The sequence below is a fragment of the Drosophila sechellia genome, chromosome 3L, assembly GCF_004382195.2.
Source record: "Drosophila sechellia strain sech25 chromosome 3L, ASM438219v1, whole genome shotgun sequence".
In the NCBI taxonomy this organism is placed as follows: Eukaryota; Metazoa; Arthropoda; class Insecta; order Diptera; family Drosophilidae; genus Drosophila; species Drosophila sechellia.
Window position 1 is genome coordinate 24030394 of NC_045951.1, and position 21442 is coordinate 24051835.

At 41.5% G+C, this 21442-nt stretch overlaps 1 protein-coding gene across 8 annotated transcripts in view; it reads left to right on the forward strand.

Annotated features, from left to right (window-relative positions):
• The window catches only part of LOC6620502 (homeobox protein Nkx-2.1), a 33610-nt gene extending 24291 nt beyond the window's left edge, over positions 1 to 9319 (forward strand). For all 8 annotated transcript variants that reach the window (XM_032718957.1, XM_032718951.1, XM_032718953.1 and 5 more), the window contains one exon: positions 8641 to 9319. In XM_032718957.1, coding sequence (XP_032574848.1) covers positions 8641 to 9072 — 432 coding nt within the window. In that variant the 3' untranslated portion in view covers positions 9073 to 9319. The remainder of the gene's footprint in view (positions 1 to 8640) is intronic.
• Positions 9320 to 21442: the final 12123 nt, after the last annotated feature.

The window sequence follows — 21442 nt, forward strand, 5'->3', positions numbered from 1 at the left end:
ACGCTTGGTACGACCAATCAATGGTTCTACCTTGGGTATCACATCAACCATCGAAATAAAAACGTTTGTAGCACATAGAACATCAGAAATTTTCGATGCTATTCATGGGCAATTCATGGCATCATATCAACACCAAGGAAAATCCGGGCATGCTCGCAACTGAAATGCTCAATTTTGACCTTTGGTGGACAGGCCCATTGTGGTTCTCTTCTTCCCTTTCAGAAATTCGCGGACAAGGAAATTGAAAAATTTGGCTTTGGTCACACAGCACTAGCATCGTTTGTCTTCGATAGGCATAGGGTTGCTATAATGAGGATCGTAACTAATTATTGGACAACAAGCAGTTTCGAAGCCGTTCCCAACTTCTTAAATTTTCTCTGATTGTATGCAAGGACGGCATTTTAAGAGTGGGAGACAGATTAGGCAATACGCAGCTACCGTCAGATGTCAAACATCCAATGAAAACTGGGCAAACACACATCCAGGTGTTTCTGCACTGTTTGTCATTGTACCGCAAAAATATTCGATCTTTGTCGCAGCAATCAAATAATAAATCTGGTCCACGACTGCATAAAATGTTTTTGACAATGGCACACATTTTGTGGGTGCAAAACGCATTTTTGATATAATGCATCACCTTTTCCAGTCGCAGCACCATACACTATAAACCGTTGCACCATAGGCACTACAATAACAAGATGCGTAACGGCCATACATTGGTTTAGCACTATGCAGCCACTTTTTTGGTGACGGCCAAAATTGCTCTCTGTCCGCTCGCTTACGCTCAGAGCTTAAGAAATCTAAAAATAGAATTTGCTTTCTTGTGTGAGTAAAAACAATAGACGAGAACGTGTATATGTGTGTGCGTTGTTTTGCTAGAAGACGATTTTCGGTCCGAAATTTCAATTCTTATCGAAGAAACGAATTTACATATTTGGGGAGTTTTGGCCAAAATATCAAATTGGAATATAACAAAAAAAACTGAAACTGAAAACAACTGAATATAATGCGCATTTTAAATAATAAAAATGGATCATTTACATCCATCATATTAAGTCATATGACTTAATAAATATACTAAATAATTAAATCATATACAAAGGAAATTATTATAATTAGAGTATGGAAAAAAGGAAGTCATTGCATTGAGAAATAAATATTTCATAAAAATAATACGTAGAAGAAAATAAAAATTTATAAATAAATAAAATTATGAAAACTGCTTATTGCAAGAGTCATATCTGGAGGCACGAAGTGCGGACACAAGCACTCGACAATAATTGCCTTTTTAATTTTTCACACGTCGCACGCTGAATACTCTAATAACAAATATTTTACTATAAAGTCATTTTTAAAATTTATTTTGTGATATTATGATTCGGCTATTACTATTTCTAAGCTATATTTAAATAATAATAACGTTAAGGCAATGCAAAGCAAGAATTTTTCGCACGGTGCCAATTGATAAAAAGTAATATAGACTTAAATTCTAAGAACTTTTAAGGTGAAGGGCATATTTTGTCAAATTTACAATGCATGAGCATACGTGTGCACACATACAGTTGTCTGCCAACACTGTATGCGTAGAAAAGAGCTGTTCGCTGTAAAGCTCTCTGCTCTCTCGCTCTTGAACAAAAATTCGAGAGAGCCTGGGGCCACCTCTAGAGCCACGTCGAAAAAATCGTGTGCCAAAAAATCGTATGGCGTTACGCATCTTGTTATTCTAGAGTCTTTGGTTGCACAGTCCTTGGCTAATGATGGAATCAAATGGAGGAGGTATGCCATACCATTCACCACATTGGGGAGGAAAATGGGAGTCAGTCAAACTGAATTTTCGTCGTGTCGAAGGAAAGACGACCTTACCTTTGAACAGATACAACCACTTCTGGCTCAGATAGGCGCAGTGGTTAATTCTCGAATGTTATGTTTTACCCAGACACTGACATAACAAACATATCTCCAGTCCATTTTTTTATCAATCTACCATTCAATTGCGTTCCAGAAGGAGATCCAAGTCATTTGCCAATTAATCGCAGCATTTACAATCAATTGGCCTCGGATAACAAGTAGAATAATATGAAAACCAATATATCTGCAGAGAACCTGATACTGGTCAAGGATTCGAATCAGCCACCAGCCGCTTGGCTTTTAGAACGCGTTGTTGAAACGTATCCTGGACCAGATGGACTCGTGCGCTCTGTAAGGCTATAGATACCAACTGAAAAGAGAACTCGCTGGCATAATATAGTCCCCTCTTCAGGATCCATGTTTCAGGGGGCCGGGATGTTGATGAACGAATTATATCGATGTACGAATTTTAGTAATTCTGTTGCTCTGCGCCGCACGTATATATATATTTTTTTTTACCAAAAGAGACAGTCACACTTATGAAAAACATTAAAAAAAAACCGAAGTTCACACACCAAAACCTGAAATTAAACCTCTTTTAAGAGTTCCGCAAACTATGAATGTTTTATTCTTCTTCACTGAAGACCGGAACCGGTCTCTTTGGATGTTTTTGTTTGGGATATTACAGGGTGCCCTACGGATTGTTCATAGTATCTTCGATTGAACCCTTTGAATGATGGCAATGTATCTGCTGGAGGCACTTCATCATAGATATTGGGGAATATAATGAGAATACATTTAATAATTGTTCAGAAGTGCGGGAGTTGCGGTTCGGGTTCTTTAGGTTGTTAGAATGGGCGTGGTAAAAAGTTTTTTGGCAAATCGATAGAAATTTATAAGACTAATAAAATTGTGAAAAAATATCCAACAATATTTCAAAAATGTGGGCGTGTGAGTTTTGGGCGGCTTAAGGCCGTTAGATTGGGCGTGGCAAAAAGGTTTTTGGCAAATCGATAGAAATTTACAAGAGTAATAAAAATGTGAAAAAATATAAACACGTTTTTCGAAAGTGTGGGCGTGGCAGTTTTAGGCGGCTTGTGGTCGTTAAAGTGGGCGGGGAAAAAGTTTTTTTGCAAATCGATAGAAATTTGCTGTATGCTGAATGTCAACCTTTAGCTCTTACAGTTTCTGAGATATCGACGTTCATACGGACAGATGGGCAGACTGAGATGGTCAGATCGACTTTGCTATTGATCCTGATCAAGAATATATATACTTTATATATTCGGAAACGCTTCCTTCTGCCTTTTACATACTTTTCAACGAATCTAGTATATCCTCTCATTCTACGAGTAACGGGTATAAATATATTAATCGTAAAAAGAAAGACAGTTGGCACGAGAATATATGTATAGATAATATATAAAAAGAATGACTGTTCCGTCAAACTTACCCGACACTCTAATCCTGGGCGACAAGATCTCGACGGGTTGGATCTGGATCCTGGGTGTTACTAGACAGCTATTGGAATTATGTACGTGCGCCAACATATTGCACAATAAACCAAACGTGGTACAAAAAAAAACAAGTAAATATGGTCTATGGAGCGCAACAAGAGAAACAGCAATTAAAACAGATCAGCAGGAGAAGCGACAGCAGAAAGGACCAGAGGGAACATATAAGGCGGTATTCGTTGTGTGGAATTCAGCAGAGACAACCGGAAGTGTGTAGTAAACCCGAAAGTTGTCAAGGAAAAACTAAAACTTATAATAACCGTGTAATTTTCAATTTTTAAGATAATAAAGAGAGAATATTCAAAGATACCAATTTAAACAGGAAAACAGGCGTATTACACTAAATCAGTAGCTGCAGCAGTGGAAAATAATACAATGAGTGATTAATAAAGAAGCAAAATGCTGAATCGTGTCGAAGCAAGTGGAGAGCACAGTGGCGCAGCTGGTTTAATTAAAAGAAGATCGATCGACGAAAACACAAGAACGTGGAAGGATTTGGTTCAGCTGCTGGCTATTAAGATGGAGACGGATGAACGAAACAACGATGGCTCGATTACGGCGGAAAGCTTTGCGAAAATCATTCCGGAGATTGTCGGGTGGTCCACACCGGTGAAGAATTGGTTTCATGATTTTGAGGTGAATACTGCTGCCTACGACCTTAACATAAGACAGATTTATGTGTAGGCTCGCGCCATCATGACGAACACAGCGAAGTTGTTTTTGGATTCCACGTTCCTACACCAATATTCAGAAATGCGTATGCAGCTGGAGACGGATTTCACCCGACAATATATGTGTAGCGCGGATGTGCACGAGCAGTTCCGCGATCGGAAGAAACGCAAGCAGGAATCATTTCACGAATACGAACTGCAGATGAAAAAGATAGCTTCACTTGGAAACATTGAAGAACGCTCGGTGATCCGCAATGTTGTGGGCGGCCTAAACATAAACAGATACTCTCTCTACAGTTGCAAGTCCTACAAAGAGCTACAATAGCAGTATGAGGTGTACGACCGCGTGGCGAAAAGCCGTTCAAGCCGAACGATGAAAAGTGGACGTCGAACCTTCAACGGGAGGAAAAGTCACTGTTTCAATTGCGGATCATTAAACCATCTTCGCAAGATGTGAAGGTCTGCCGTTAAATGTCTCAGTTGCAACAAGGAGGGGCTTATGCCAAGAGATTATCCAGGGTCCGCTACTGGCGTCCAAGTTGTAGTGGAAGTGGAGGGTCTGGTAGATACGGGAGCCGATGTATTTATTATGCGCAAGTAAATCTTAAGCAAAATACCGAATGTGGTATTAGAGAAATGTGCGCCGAAGCTCTGTGTGCTGGGCAAGAAGATCACGTGCCCAGTTGGCTACTTTTTGGCTGAGGTTGCAGTAGATACGGAGATGACGCCACACAAGTTCGTCGAAGTTGAGGATGAGGACATCGAGTATGTCGCACTGCTCGGATTTAATTTCGTCTCAAAGTTAAACTTTACGCTGTCGGCCGACGGTTACAAGTTTTCTTCCCCACTGGGGGATCGTCCCGGATGGTGAAATCTACTTTTTCATCAATACAATAGATTTGTGATTGCTGACGAGAAGGTGAAACTGCTGCTGCAGTGAGAAGCATGTCAGCCGGCTGAGAGCGGAGCTGCGTGTCCTGCAGCACCGAATGGAGTCCCAGCAGACGGAGAAGGAGAGGGTTCAGCGCGATCTCAACAAGAGTGTGCTGATGCGGAACACGGAAGAAGTACGAGAAATCCAATAAGCAAGGAGAAGAAGGCGGCGCGTGAGGAAAAGCAGCGCGACAAGAAGTTGACTGATGAATATATAGGATATAGAATATATAGATTTTGAAGGCCCATCTAATACTTATACCAGCTGTTATTATATGAAGTTGTAGCGGTAAGTCCAGGACAACGAGGATGATTGCTCATCTGGGACAGATGATTAGTCGCATGGCGGAATGGCCGAATGTAAGAAAGGGTCCGAGAAAGAGCGCGAGAAGAGAAGCAGAAGTGTGGAATTCAGCAGAAACAGCCGCAAGCGTGCATTAAATCCGTATGTTGTTAAAGGAAACCCTAAACGTTGTAATAACCGTATAATTATACCCGTTACTCGTAGAGTCAAAGGTCCGTTGAAAATCAGACGGGCGTCTGTCCATATGAACGTCGATATCTAAGGAACTTTAAAGGCTAGAAGGTTGATATTCAGCATACAGATTGTAGACACAAAGAGGCAGCGGAACCTTTTTGGCCCACGCCCACTTTAACGCCCCCAAACCGCTCAAAACTGCGACACCAACAATTTTAAAAAAGTTTTGATTTTTTTTTTCATATATATATTAGTCTTGTAAATTTATATGGATTGGATGGAGTTTTTAGAAGAACTTTTTGCCCCGCCCACTCTAACGGCCTAAAACCGCCCCAAGCTGCCAATCTCACAATTTTGAAAAATGTTTAGATTTTTTTTCGTTTTATTGTTTGTCTAGCCAATTTTATTGGTGTACCACGCCCTCCTTTCTCACCTACAAAACGACCAAAACGGTCCCGCCCACACTTTTATACACACACGATATCCCAGAAAAACTATGAATCTGTTAAGATATGTCAAAAGCAGAAAAATTCGGATGTGCCTCTTGAACGCATATACTTCGTCACATGTAAAAGGCCTTCATGTGAAAATAAAGAAATAATATTAACCTATGCAATGGTCTTAGTAGTAATGCTAAAGTGGTGACGCTTGAATTTCAATATTTGTTGCTTATGCAGCCGAAACATTTAATCGACATTAAGTCCGATTAATGGCTGAGTCGCGCCACAACATGCGTTCATGCGTTCACTGATTTCGGGAAGACTTAGTTTCACTGACAACGAGAACCAAGACCGCAACTCAATTGCTCCAAATCCAGACGAAGTTACGGCCTATTTTCGTGAGCTCCATCAGCAGCTGGAAGCGTTGCAAACAAACGCTTCTCAAGCCCAATAGCAGCACCCGGGTCCACATGTGCCCTCTTAGCGTGTCTCGGTAAACTTTTCGAAATTTCGGACGTAATAAGTCTTAGTGGCTAAGTGTGGCTTGAACAAGTCTAACGCTCGTTTCGCATATGTGGAGAACATAGTAACACGTCCTCCGATTGACAAGATATACCTTGCTCTGAAGACCTAACAGGTTGACAAATTTTCTGAGACACAACAATCATAACCATCCGAAATTTTCACACACATGCTACGCCTTGCGCCTTAAAACATATTACGTACCCAGATTCTTGTAGAGATGCCACAATCTATTTGACTAACTTTAACCGTTTCAAGGAATCAGATTTGGAAAAACTTGCGAAAGTGGCCTGTAAAAAGCTAGAAGCTTGGATGACTCCTACTACTATTTATACAATTGCATCTTACAATTTTCAACCTTTGAAGAATTCCGTAAATGCAGTCTAGCAACCCAGAAGTTGCAAATTTACTACGTGCCTTGTCCCGACGGTTAAATACCCTGAACGACGAGATCAATAGTTTAAATACATTAACATTTAGTCGACATTCTGGTAGATCGCTTATTTCTGGAAACAAGAGCGGTCGGGCAGAACTCGATTCTGAGCTTGAAAGTGCAGGGAAACATTCACATTCTGCACGTCTTTAAACTAGTACGACTCAAAACTGATTACCAAGCTAATCCAAGGGAGTTTTTGGACACCGATTATATATTTACGATCAAGAATTCAAATTCTAATAGACTCCGGCTCCGTGATTCCTCGAACTCTTATTAAACGTAATCTTAATGCAAGCAGTTGGTTGTTGTATGCAGCAAACAAATCCTTGATCAACACGCTTGATTTGGACCTTCAATGCAGTCTAATCCGCACAATGCACACAGCTGCACTTTTAGGACTACGTACATGTTTCAAGGAAGATCTTAATTTAGCTGCCGCATATATATGAAGTTACATTTCGCCGTCTCAACAAATTCTTTAATGACTTGGATGCAAGCGCGGATCCTTCCGCATTCCTATTTGCATTCAGATAAAAGATTCGAATAATACGACCTTCTCCGACCATCAACCACATTAACCATTGGAGGCACCATACACAGTGGCATATTTTCAAAGTCGACTTACAGATAATGTTTCCATAATTAAGGCTAACAACAAGGAGATATAGATTTCTTTTGATTGACTTAAACTAGCACATTTGGTAGTGGATGGTATAGAAAGTAGAAAGTTCTGAGCTCTCGTTGTTATCTGTTTACAATGACTGAACAATCTAAAATAACTGGACTGCTGTCGATTTCAGATGACTTTTAAATGTTGGTAAGGCCAATCCGCGGTTGAGGGAGTGCAGCTTGGGACCACTAGACCTTATGATTCGTTGGCACTGGTTTCACAACCAGTAATCACAACCGATTAGTTTACCACCAAAAGGTTCCAGAACTGAGTCCGGGTTACCGGCAAAAGCTGGCCGTTCAGGAACACTATCAGCAGTGACAAAACCCGCCTCGGTGGTTCGACTATAGAAACAAAGTTTTGTTTCTTAGCCTTCCCTGGATCAATCATCATTTGATGATGATGATCAAAACAAACTTACGGTAGTGACGAGTCGAACATATTTCCCCATGTGTTCTGTTAATATACAATAGGAGATAATTGTAGAGTCGAGTTTCCCCGATCATCAAAAAAAAATTTTAAAAGTGTGGGCGTGATCGTATTTGGCGATATTAGGTATGGTATATTAATTGGCAGGACAAACAATAAAATAAAGTTTGTGGTTGGCAACTTTTTGGGCTTTTAGGTGGTAAATCGATAGAAATTTACCAAACTAATAAAAATATGAAAAAATATCAAAACATTTTATAAAGGTGTGGGCGTGACAGTTTTGGGCGGTTTGTGGACGGTAGACTGGGCGTGGCAACATTAACCTTCTAGTTTTTATAGTTCCTGAGATATCGACGTTCCTACGAACGGACATACAGACGGACATGGCCAGTTCGACTCGGCTATTTATCCATCAAGTCCAGCATTGAATAGGTAACAATATAAAATGAAGATAGACAAAAGCTTTTTCGCCCATTTAATGTATATATATTTTTTCAGGATCATTGCTCAGGATATATTGATCTTGATCAAGAATATATATACTTTCGGAAGCGCTTCCTTCTACGTGATACATACTTTAAACAACCTTTTGACCCTTAAAAACAATTGAATGTTTTTATATTCAAAAAATTTCTTTCTGGTACCCTAAATATTATAAAGCGAAATTTGTGACATTTTTTTGTTTTCTTTTTATTTTAGCCTGCAAGCTCACCAAGGCGAGTTGCTGTTCCTGTACTTGTAAAAGACGGTAAACCGTGCTCTGGAAATAACAGTTCAAGTCAATCGCAACAGCATGGAACCAATTCGACGTCAGCAGGCAATAATACCGGTTCAGCAAATAGTGGAAATGCCAATAGTGGAATAGTTTCGGTAACTGCAAATGTTTCGAGTGGTCTCAATCTTATAACAGGAGACGCTCCCAACTCCCACTCACCGGACACATCGTCATCTTTACTAGCTAGTTATGGGACTGTTGGAGGTTCTAACGTTGCTATGTTACAGCAACCTTGCAATAATACTTTGATGTCGAATAGCTTGGCAATGGCATACAGAAACCAAAATAACTTTATTTCTAATGGACATCAACAGCAATGTGGCGGTTACCTGCCCTTACAAGGCCGGGCATGGTAAACATGGAAGAAAATCGATTTTTTACCTAAGTGTACTCCATTCGGTTATGTAAGTGAGATATATACAATTTAAAAAATGTTATATCGGAAATTAGATTCATAAAATGAAAAATGAGTATTTGTAGTATAGACCTATCGAAACGTCAATAGTAAAAAAATTATATAAGCAAATGCTCAAATAATAAATGTATTTGTAAGTGTAAATAAATAGACCAATGTATTAAATAAATTTTAATTATTATTGGAAATATTTATTTCATTGGTATTCCTGGATATAATAACAACAATAATGTCAACATTTAGAACAACAAACAACAACAAACCCTAATATGCAATCTCACCGTCTGCATACGCAGAGCTCCAAGAATATGTTTGGCAATGACTTCCGCCACCAGTGCTTATGATTACAAGAAGACTGCAGTTCATCGTAGGCCATTGGAAATAGCGAACCGACATCGATCCTTTGCCAAGTAGGGCGGCACAGCAGACTGCTTAATACTCGCAGCTTGTTAGAGACAGCATGTGTAGTTTAAGTTTCTAATTGGATTTTAATAAATAATGACGTTGTTCTCACTTCAATTTGAGATCCAATTCTTTTTATTTTGTACGCGTAGAATAAAAGGCATACTAGGTTCGTTAAAAAGTATGTAACAGAAGCGTTTCATACCATATAAAGTCAGTCTGTCCGTATGAACGTCGAGATCTAAGGAACTATAAAAGCTAGAATGTTTAGATTCAGCATACAGATTCTAGAGACATAGACGCAGCGCAAGTTTGTTGGCCCCTGCTGCCACGCCCCCTCTAACTCCCACAAACCGGCAAAAACTGCCACCCGCACAATTTTGAAAAATTTCCTGATATTTCTTCATCACTTTAAATTTCTTGTGAATTTCTATCGATTTGCCAAAAGAAACATTCAACACATAATGGCCGCAGAACACGCAGCGAACTTAGGAAACGTTAAAAGAGTAACACATATCCGTTATCGTAAAAATAACCGTAAAAAATATCCGACAGTTTTCAGGTGTAGACCGAAGACCATATTTTGGAAGCGTATAGTGCTTTTCGGATATATTTTTTGTATAATCCTTATACAAAGTGCTAATCAATCGGTGGAAGAATTCCATCAAGCAGTTTAAAAGCATCTATCCCTAATCCCTAACAAGATCATCCGTATGGGATTAGGAAGAGAAGCAGAAGGGTTAATGACAAAAATGAAAAAAGATGTAGCTTAAGACTTATCATCAGCATTACACCTTTGCCTTTCACATTTTAAATCGATAAATCGGATGGTTACCTATATGAACAGACCTCGTTTTGTACCAGGTGTAATGCCAGATGGGTTGAAGCGGCAAAAGAACTTCAATATACAACTAAAGTTGAGGAAAACGAAACATGACACACCGAGAGTCTATCGACAAGGATAGACTATGAACGAGCTATTGCAGAGTACGAAGATTATAACAACATTAACGATAACTTGGACGACTACGTAGGTCAGATAGACGAAACCGACGCTGACAATAACGCTTACGACCTTTTTAATATTCAGGACGTTAACAAACAGTTTTTCAAAAAACAAAAAAGTTTTCACACTATAATCTTTTAATGCACTTTGGCAACAAAGCGCCAGCGTCTAGCCATGCGCGCATCTGTACTTAAAGCGCTCATGGAGTTTCTCTTCTCCCCTTTCTTTCTTATCTCGCTAGAGCTGTCGCGCTATTTATTCAGCTAAACTACTTTGTGGATATGCCTAGGGGTTCATAGTATGAAGCAAAGCTTTTACTTAATCCAGTCTGCATCTCCAAACAAAGCAGAGCTACAAATACAATAATATTAGCATTTTTGTGCGTTTTTATTAATGTTAGTCCTAAGGGTGGCATATTGGTTATTTTTGTTATTTTTTACGGAAAACTCGATGAAGTTATCTTTTCTTCGCGAGTGCAATGGATCAATTCCCTAAGCTTGGCGTTTGATTTGGCGCAGACATCGTTGAAAAAATTAGATTTTACAGAGAAATCGAGTGCCCACCGGCTTGAATTTTCCGTTTGTAGTTTGTATGGATGTGAACGCGAAACTGAACCGAGGAATAGCTGCTTTGCTGATTGACGGCTTTAATCGCTGCCAAGTCAACATCCATTGACATTATAAACAATGCGGATCGAACTAGGAAGCCTCGGTTGCCAATTTTGAAAATTGCTCGTTTTCATGGGGTTTTACACTTCAGGTACACGTTCCGCCAATATTTGGTTTAAAAGGTGTCGAGAACGAATCACCAAATGGTCTTTGGGAGTTCAGTGATTGCATGAATTCTGATTTGCGGGCAATTTGCACCTTGGCCACTACGGAACAAATTTTCTATTCAAACAGAAATTTAACTATTCACACATTTCAAACTATTACAGCTTACAATCACACACACACATGTTTTGCTTAATATTAATAATAATTCTTTTCTCATTAAACGCAACCCTGGAGCTACAATTTTGGGGGCTCAGTCGGAAATATTTGGAAATCAGTCATCAAACTGTGTGTGTAAAAATTGGATAACCCGTTGTTCTATTCGTTGGTACTATCGAAATGGCAAAGTTGCAAATAGATTATTGTGAAATTTTCTTGCTGCAACGTGAGGGAATGATAGACAAACCGACCTAGGTTTTGACCTGAGGTTTGATGTCAGCTACATAGGAGGCGATTGATAAGCGATTGATCGGAGAGCAGCGCAACAAGTTTGTGTTGGACGTATAAAGTCAAGTGACAAGATTGCGCACGGTGCAGAAGAACGAATTGCCTATCTGGAGGGGTATTTGTGACGCCGAGTAGCTTGACAAAAAGAAAAATCTACAGAAGAGTGGACTAGCCATTTTGGGCGATGCACTAGAGGCTGAATGGTACCTTTTTGTAGACAAAACTAATAACTTCAAAACGGAAAGAGTTGTATTGAGTTATACTAGACCACATCTTATATGATACCAAAAAATGTGGTCGTGGCAGCGCCCCTATATATTTTTTAGATGGTAACTCCGGAACGGAGGATGATATTTAAATTATTTTTTTTTTTGCATTGGGTTACACTAGCCCATATCTTTTAGATACCAAAAATTGTGGTCATGGCACCTCCCCTTTATATTTAATTAACTAATTTTGTATAGGAATTTCTCTAATTTCGTCTGCTTCTTCTAATCCAAGCAAAAAACAACTGATTTCGTTTTAATGATTGCATTATTTATTATTTTATAAATAATAACAACCAAATTAATTAAACAATTCATCAACAGCCTTGTTTGACTCCCTTTTAGATGAAATTACTCTGCTTTGGAGGTTAAGAAAACTTTAAGATCACATTCAAATGAACTAAATTACCTACAACACAGTTTATATATTATGGGGAAGTTAGGTGAATATAATGTTTAACTCTCTAGTTAAACATCAGTTTTTGTTTCTGCTAATACACCTAAAATCGCTTACAACACTCAACTACAGGGACAGTTCCTTTCGCTCCCATTATCACTTGTTTAATAAAAACTTTTCTTTGTTCCTTTTTTTTTAATTTAAAAGCGATTGTGCGCTTGTATACAGCTGGTATCTTACCCGTTAGGTATTTTTTTAAATTTCTGGTACGCAACACTAAAGTCCAATCTTATACTATACATAATGGCGTAATCAAAAAAATAGCTTTTTGGCCACGCTTACAAGGCGAACGCCTTGCTAGTCGCAACCTCCAGTCCCTGTTCAGTTCCTACAGACGCTCCCGGATTACGCCGAAGTCCCTGAAGACGTTCCATCCTAACCCTTTCCTCAAGCTGGTGCGGCGGACGCTCCGTGCAGTCTTCCGGTTTACGCCGAAGTCCGTGGGGCAAGACGCCTTGTAAAAGACGAAAGTTACACCCTAACCCTTTGCGGTCGTTGGTTGGTTGCGGTCGTACCAGAGGGGTACCCCAAAGTCATCCTCAGCAGTGAGAACCTCTCACAGCTCGAGGACGCACTACTGGAGGAAATAGTCCTCTCCGGTTGGGATTCTCCAATCAAGTTTGGAGTAATCCACTTCAGGGTGGGTCACCTGATAGTGGACTGCCGCAACGCAACCACTGCTGAGTGGCTGCAATTAGCAGTCCCCAGCCTCAGTAAGTGGAGCGGTGTCTCCCTGGAGGTAAGGATGGGCGAAGACCTGCCTTCGTCATACAACATCACCATCTTCTGCCCCAGGACAGGCCACCTCCCTCCAGGACGACTCTTCTGCTTCCGCCTTTTGCAGGGCCACATTCATGGCCGCCTTGGCCGCTGCTGCATGTGGATCCTCGCCTTGGCGGCCTCGTACTCCTTCCGTGCTGCCAAGCGGTCGGGCCGTGGGGCCCCTTTAAAGTCTGGGGCAGTCCTCGGTAGGTACCGGTCTGCAGCCGGGTCCCTGGCCATGTCCAGCCTCCATCTTCTCTTTTCCTCGACTGGGTCCTCCTCCCATTCTAGGTCGCTTCCCTCGAATGTGACCATCATCTCCGGGTCTTCACCTCGCTCGATCCCGTCGCTACGCCTCGGACTTCGGGTGGGCAGGCGAATAGGCGATCGCCCGACCGCCCTTGCTTCTAGGCGGGGCCCTCAACTTTATGAAATTCCGGGTCGGCGAGCTGCAGGTTTTCTGTAATCTTCCAGTCCCCAATGTCCACATTAAAACTTGGCTGGCGATCTGTGATATTGGGAGCGATAACTGCTGTTATGCTCGTTGAGAAATCCGAAGTGACAGACCGAATCGCAATTCCTACCGATAATCCATCAGTCGCGAAATTGGAATCCCCGATTCCAGTGACGGAGCCGGACGACCTCGACCTCTTAAGTTGCAGTTGATTTGCAAACCGAGAGGTGACCAAGTGCAGTTGAGAGCCAGAATCTAACAAGGCCCTGCAGGGAACGAACAGTCCCGATCGATTCTGCACTAGAACGGTTGCAGTGGCTAGCAGCACAAAGTCACTACCGAGATCCTGTGCAATTAGAGTAGAAGAAGTCGAAAGCGGGACAGAATGCTCAGTGTGGGATCTTGAAGACACCGGAACAAGTGGCTGCGAGGAAGGCGGTCCATCTAGATGGAGCAGCGTATGATGCCTGATTGCACAGGTGCGGCAGCGGCTCGAGCTGCATTGCCGTAGCTGATGACCTGCCTTTAGGCAATTTCGGCAAAGTGCTAGTCTCTTTGCCTCGCGCAAACGATCTACTGGCGCTAAGTCTCTAAATTGCGGGCAATAATATGTGGCATGCTCTGCACTATGGCAAAGCATGCAACCAAGAGAATTTTGGGTGGTAGCAACTAGCGTCGAACGATTTCTGCCCACCTGAACGCCTGGCGCATAGGTTGCCATGGCGCAATCCACGGCCTCCAAAGTCCTACATCGCTGTTCCAGGAATGCAGCCATCGATTCCCACGACGGAAAAAGGTTGGCAAAGAGCGGATCCTCCAAGCGCTCCTCCCACTTAGCTTGGCTCGCCGCATCCAGCTTTTGCAGCAGCACTTGCACTATGAAGCAGCCAGCGATTTGCTCAGTGGTGTCCAAACCCTTCAACGCACGAATGTGAGCGTTAAACTTGTCCGACAATTCCCGAAGCGATGCCACTGAACCATTCCGTACTACCTTTAAACCCAGAATCTCGGTGATGTGCGCCTGAAAAACGAGACGCCGATTATCAAACCTTTTTTGAAGCAACTCTAAAACCGCTTCGTAATTGCTGTTTGAAATCTCCAATGATCGGATAGTTTCCAGCGCTGAATCCCTCAAACATGACCACAGATTTTGAAATTTCTCAATGTTGGAGAGGTCCGGATGGCTGTCGATTATGCTCGTGAACACGGAGTAAAAATCAGCTCAGTTTGCGTAGCCTCCGCCAAACGTTGGCAGCTGCACAGGCGGCAACGGCATCGGCCTCGGCCGCGTTTGAGGACCACTACACTGGTGGGGCACAACACCTTCCGCAAGCGTTGAGTGCGGCGCGAAATGCACATTGCGTTTGGCTATTTCCGCGGGAACACTAGCCTTGAATTCAACGATGAATTCATCGAAAAATCCAATTCCTCCAGTTCTGTATGCAGAACATTGAAGGCACTTTGCAGCTCATCAATCTGCTCCAGCCTCACCGTAAGAGTGGGTTCGTCGTATCCGCTTAGCGTCTCATTAGACAGCGACGTTTGTAGCCTCTGCAACCTGCTGAACAGCGCATTGGCTTTGCGCTTTAAAAAGGTCACCATGTTTTTGTCACCTTCAGCGGGCATAGCAAAAAATTGCCTTTAATTCGGTTCAGCGGGAAGATGAGCACAAAATAAATGCCGAAAATGCAAGCGGAGTCAGTGCACGCAACGATATATGTAGCAATGTATGTATGTATATATGTAATGCTAGCTCGCTTAAACACAACCACTATCACCGAAATCACCACTCACTTGCCCAACCGATTGCGATTTAATGTATTTATATTTATTTATAAACGGGATAAGTGCATTAATTAATGCATGCAAATTAACACTATCACGTCGGGGTCACCAATGTTTAGCTATTGAGCTTTTTCAATAGCTGTTGCGAATAATAAATAGCCGAAGAAAGTTTGTTTATTTTACGATACTGTTTATTTTGCGAATTGTTTACGGCAGCTATATCGAATGCGCAAGTTTAGTCTTTTCCGAAACACGAAGAAGTGGCAAATTGGCGGGACAGACAGCCGAAATGCAGCGCCCAAGCTTAACGTAGGTAGATAACAAAAAAGAACAAGGAATGAGCGCCGTACAGATAAATGCGTGCGAGAACAACGGTTTGCACTATGGGCATCGCAACTGCTACCACTGACTAATTCGGCTTACAATATTAAAGAGTATGAGATTAGTCTACTGCACAGTTTTGGCGGCTGCATGACCCAACAATAGTAATAATAATAAAAACAATAATAATTATAATAAAAAAAAAAAATAATAATAATAATAACACTAACAATAATAATACTAATAATAATTATTCATTTGAGTACTTTATTAGAACTAAAGTAGTATGTTACAATATGACTTCATGCAGGCAGTTGACAGCATAAGAGATAAAATATAAGAGAGTCCCGCTTCAGTGTGACTTCAAATTAAAGAGTTGATCTTATAGCATAAGTTTTTCCGTTGATTTACGATTGCGTTGCTATATAAATACATACATAAATTTAACACTCCTTCTCAACGCAATATGTCAACCTCTACATGGCAAGTTGCTTATTTAATATTACATTTAATATTCATTTGAAAAAATCAATCTCTACTCAATACAAGAATCAATACAATCCGTAATTTTTATACATCTCTTATGCTTAACTCTATTCAAATTCTTTGTTAATACATCTGATACCATGTTCTCTGTTGGCACATACTAAATTTCAATTATCTTTTCAATATAATTCTCTTACATAATGATACTTAATATCAATATGCTTACTACATGAATGGTGTCATTTTTTACCAAACATTGTGCGCTTTGATTATCGCCATAAATCTGCACTTGGAGATTTCTTAAGCCCATCAGTATGCCTACAGGGCGGGCAGATCAACTGATACTGCCCTATATCGCCTGAAAAGCCTTATTGAGGATTGACTTACTCATAAGGAAGTGGCGTTATGTGCCTTCTTAGACATACAGACAACGCATCCCTGGCAAGAAGAGGACTAGATGCAACAACCAGCAGATGGATCAAATCACTACTGGCATCTAGGCGAGCCATGGCCACTATAGGAGGACAGTCGTCCACAGTATCTACCACAAGGGGTTGCCCCCAAGGGGGTGTCCTCTCGCCTCTCCTGTGGAGCTTGCTGGTAGACGAGTTGCTGGACAGACTGACCCGCAGGGGTATACTTTGCCAAGGCTATGCTGACGATATTGTCATTATAGCCAGAGGTAAATATGAGGAAACACTCTACGATATCATTCAACTGGGCCTCAATATGATCAGCGAATGGTGCAAGGAAGTAGGCCTGAGCCTAAATCCTAGCAAAACTGTTATTGTCCCTTTCACAAATAGGTACAAGCTACAGAGAATGAAGGCAATAACCCTGTCAGAATGTCGCATAGAGGCCAGCAAAGAAGTTAAGTATCTCGGCATAACCCTCGACTCCAAACTTAGCTTCAAAACACATGTCGATAACACAATTGATAAGTGCACCAGGAACCTCACCACCCATAATAAGGTGGCTGTACCTCATGGTAGTCAGACCCATACTAACCTATGGGGTAATAGCCTGGGGTGATAGAGCACGCCTTAGCACCACTAAGGTGAAACTTCATAAGCTGCAAAGAATGGCCTGAATATGCATGACAGGAGGAATGCGTACCTGTCCCACTGCAGCCTTAGAAGTACTAATGGAGGTAACGCCGCTTCATATCGTCATTGAATAAGAATTGAGGGAGCAGGAAATGACTGCAACCTTACAAGAAAGGATGCTGAAAGCCTAAAAAGGGATATCCCTTTGCTGATGCAACCAAGGGATGAGATGCCAGCTGAGCACAGGTTCGCTCAGACATTCAGCACTCATCTCAGTAATAAAAACAGTTGGACAACCCTGGGGAAAGTACACCTTATGAAATCACAAACAATAAAGTGGTATACAGACGGATCCCTCACCGACGAGGGAAGTGGGCTGGGGGTTGTAGGCCGCAGGTTCAATCAATGGGCAGATACACCAGCATTTTTCAAGCTGATTTCTGTGCTATTGGACGCTGTGCGGAGTTTAATCTGTAAAGGAACTATCGTGGCAAGCAGCCATAAAGGCGCTCAGCAAACCTAAGATAACATTTAAGCTAGTAAATGGAGTGAGGACAGCCCTAGACAAGCTAGTAGCTGTCAACAAACTCACAATAAGGGACACAACAACATCCCCGGAAATGAGATAGCGGACAACCTAGCCAGGAAAGGGGCAGAGAACCCTCTAATTGGGCCCGAACCATTCTGTGGTGTTGGTCACCACAGAGTACTGGGCTTACTTAAGTCAATAGAGGAAGAAAAACGTCTGTCCTCCTGGGAACACCTACCAGGACTTAGGCAGTCTAAGATTCTCCTCCGTGAATATAACCATAAAAGATTCAAGACCTTAATGACACACGGGAAAAACACCGTGCGCATTTTAACTGGCCTTCTTACGGGGCACTGCCGACTTCGCAGTCATTTGCATAAGATTGGCGCTGCCTGGAGGAGGAGAGCTCTGCACATATTATATGTGACTGCATGGCGCTTTCCATCAGGAGGGACAGACTCCTGGGCATGTATGTAGTCTCACGGCAAACAATTTCATCCCTGAACCCCAATAAAATAATGGCATTTATACAGTGCATTGGACTTCAGGGAGATCTTTGAAGTCATGAAGGGTTAGTACAATAGATCAGAATGGGTCGCAGTACACATAGAAACCCGCTTAATAATAATAATAAGCCAATCTCATTTATCAGCTTTCGCACATGGGCGCCTCCCTCGCCGCAGTCGAGAGCGCCACATACTCCGCTTCTGTGCTACTTTGAGCAACCATCGATTGTTTTTTCGAAGCCCATGTAAAAACAGCTCCAGCAGAAATCAATACCTAACCGGTGAACGATTTTCTGTCCGTAGAATTACCAGCCCAGTCCGCGTCGACAAAGCAGTGTATTGGTACACCAACCAGTACGCTAGTAGTGCAGCTTCAAATCAGTTGTACCTCTTAGATATCTCAGCACCCGCTTCGCAGCAGCTTCATGCTGCTTATGTGGGTCTGCATTCTGCTGTGCCAGTTTAGTCACAGGATGCATTATATCAGGACGAGTAGTTATTGCCGAATACATTAGGGATCCAATTAATGACTGGTAGGCAACTTTATCCAACCTCTGGCAATCGACCCTGTCGCATTTTACTTGGAATCCAGCTTATAGGGGTATAACGTTTGGCTTGCAGCCCTGCATCGACTACAAGAGCCTCTCTATGTACTGCTTGCGTTCAATCTCTATGCCTCCAGTTTCGCCGTCACGTTCGATTTCAATTCCCAAAAAATGCTTCATTTTAGAGCCGTCCACAACTATAAATTCTTTTGCAATTACACGCTATATTTTCCCAAGTTCACCCTCGCTCGAACTGGCTTCAAAAAATTCCATTTTGAGCAGCACCGCATTTAACCGCTCATTCCAATCTCGCTCTACTTAGCCCTTAGTCTTAGTCTTGTCCCGCTTGCAAACACCCATTTCGATCCGATAGCTTTCTGACCCTCTGGGAGATCCACCTTCGTCCAGATCGCATTGGCTTGAATACTCTCCATCTCCTTCTGCATAGAAGCTCTCCATTCAGCAGAATTATCCATACTCATTGCCTCGTTCACACTCGTAGGGACGGGGACTTCTTCAGCATTGACCATATTGTACTGCTTACGTGGTCGTCCGAGTAGGCCAGTGTACACTTTCTTTGGTCGCCCACGACCACTCCATTTAGCTGGTTCGGAGGGAAGCTAATCAGAGGAAAGCTCTCCTCCTTCTTCATCAAAGTTCTCGCCGACAGGTGCATCATCGTCTTGATCATTAGACAAGTTCGGGATGCAATGGAACGGCTTTAAGCTTCTTAAGTTGAACGTTGGAAGTACCAGAATCTTGTTCGTTCCGAGCACAGTCATCATGGTCATTCTCAAATACAATGACGTCCCGAGCCACACAGACGTTTCGCTTGCTAGGATTATACAAACGATAAGCTTTCGAAATTTCAGAGTATCCTACCAAAACATGCTCCTGTCCTCTTGGATGGAACTTCTTTTTTTTGGGTTTTGTCCAGCACGACAGTTTTAGACCCAAAAACCTTCAAGTGTGACACAGTTGGCTTTTTCCCTGTCTAATATTGAAATGGAGTCATTCTTGGTTAAGAAGACGTCTCGGCGCGATTGCTTAGATAGGCAGCAGTGTTAATAGCCTCTGCCCATAGCCAAACACCAACAGTGCAGCATAATACTTCTAGCCATTTCTACCAGAGTTCGGTTAGCACGTTCTGCCACACCATTTTGCTGAGGGGTGTGTGGAACCGTCAACTGGCGCTTGATGCCATTTTCTGTCAAGAAAGACTGAAACGCTTTACTCAAATACTTTCGCCCGTTGTCGCTTCTTGTTGGTCTTATTCTCCGCAAATGCTTCAAATTCTTTAAATTTTTCAAGAATTTCATCTCTTGTCTTCAGGAAACAGACATATACATATCGAGATTTGTCATCTATGAATGTAGCAAAATAGTGTGAACCTCCCGTGGAAACAGTTTGCATAGGTCCACATATATCGTAATGCATCAATTCCAGTACTTCTGTTGCACGACTTCCACTTGCTTTCGGAAATTGCTTCACGCATATTTTACTTTTAGCACACGTGACATTGAATTTTTTGTGCACCACTAAATTCTTTTTTCTTTAGACCATATACCATTTTTTTATTAATCATATTATTTAAACTCGCAAAATTTAGATGTCCAAATCTTTGATGCCATATTTTCAAGGAAGTGGCCTGTTTAGCAAAACCCAATTGCTTAGCACCATTTGCTTCATTTTTAAATAATAATAAAAATAAATTGGTTCTATTTGTTTTTTATCACCGCACTTTTATTTTTTCAAATTTCACTTGAAAACGATGTTCGATTGCTCGTGTTACCGACATTAAATTAAATTGCAAGTTTTTTTACATACAGAACGTTAATCAGTTTTATAGTGGAATTTTTCCGCGACCATCCGATTCAATGTAATTGTTTCAAGCCAAGAGAATGCGCTCTTTATATTCTCTTATTTTTTTAAATATTGATCTCTCCTCAGAGCACAAATGAGCAGTAGCACCCGATTCCAAACACCACATATTTTTCGCAAATTGTCTAGCTGAGCGACAAAGCAGAATGCTGAATATGATTTCGGATTTGCTTTCTTACTCTCTTGCGATTTTTCGCTTCGCTTGCACTTCGCAGCTTACCTCCACAGTTCCAGCATGTAACTATTCTTTTACAGTTTGCTTCTTGCTTGTGTTCTTTTTCTCCGTTTCTTTTATTATCGCTCTTCTCATTTTCGTTTGCGGACCGAATTGCAAAAACTGTTTGCTCACAATTTTTTACTTGATCTTCTTGTACAATCACGAAGCATTCAAACGACTGAGGCAATCTTGACAATAGTATAACACTTAGGATTTCTTCTTGAACTAGAAAACCCACTTCTTTTAATTTTTAATAAGCAAATACGACGCGCCGGTCCCTTGAAATCTCAAGAGGGGGCTTGATGGCCACAATCACATGAAGAAATGCCATCAGCAAAGGTTAAATGGGATTGCATTTGCGAGGCGCGTTTTGAAGTTTTCCCCCGAACTAAGGACTTAAGCGTTACGAGAACATCATAAAATTTCTC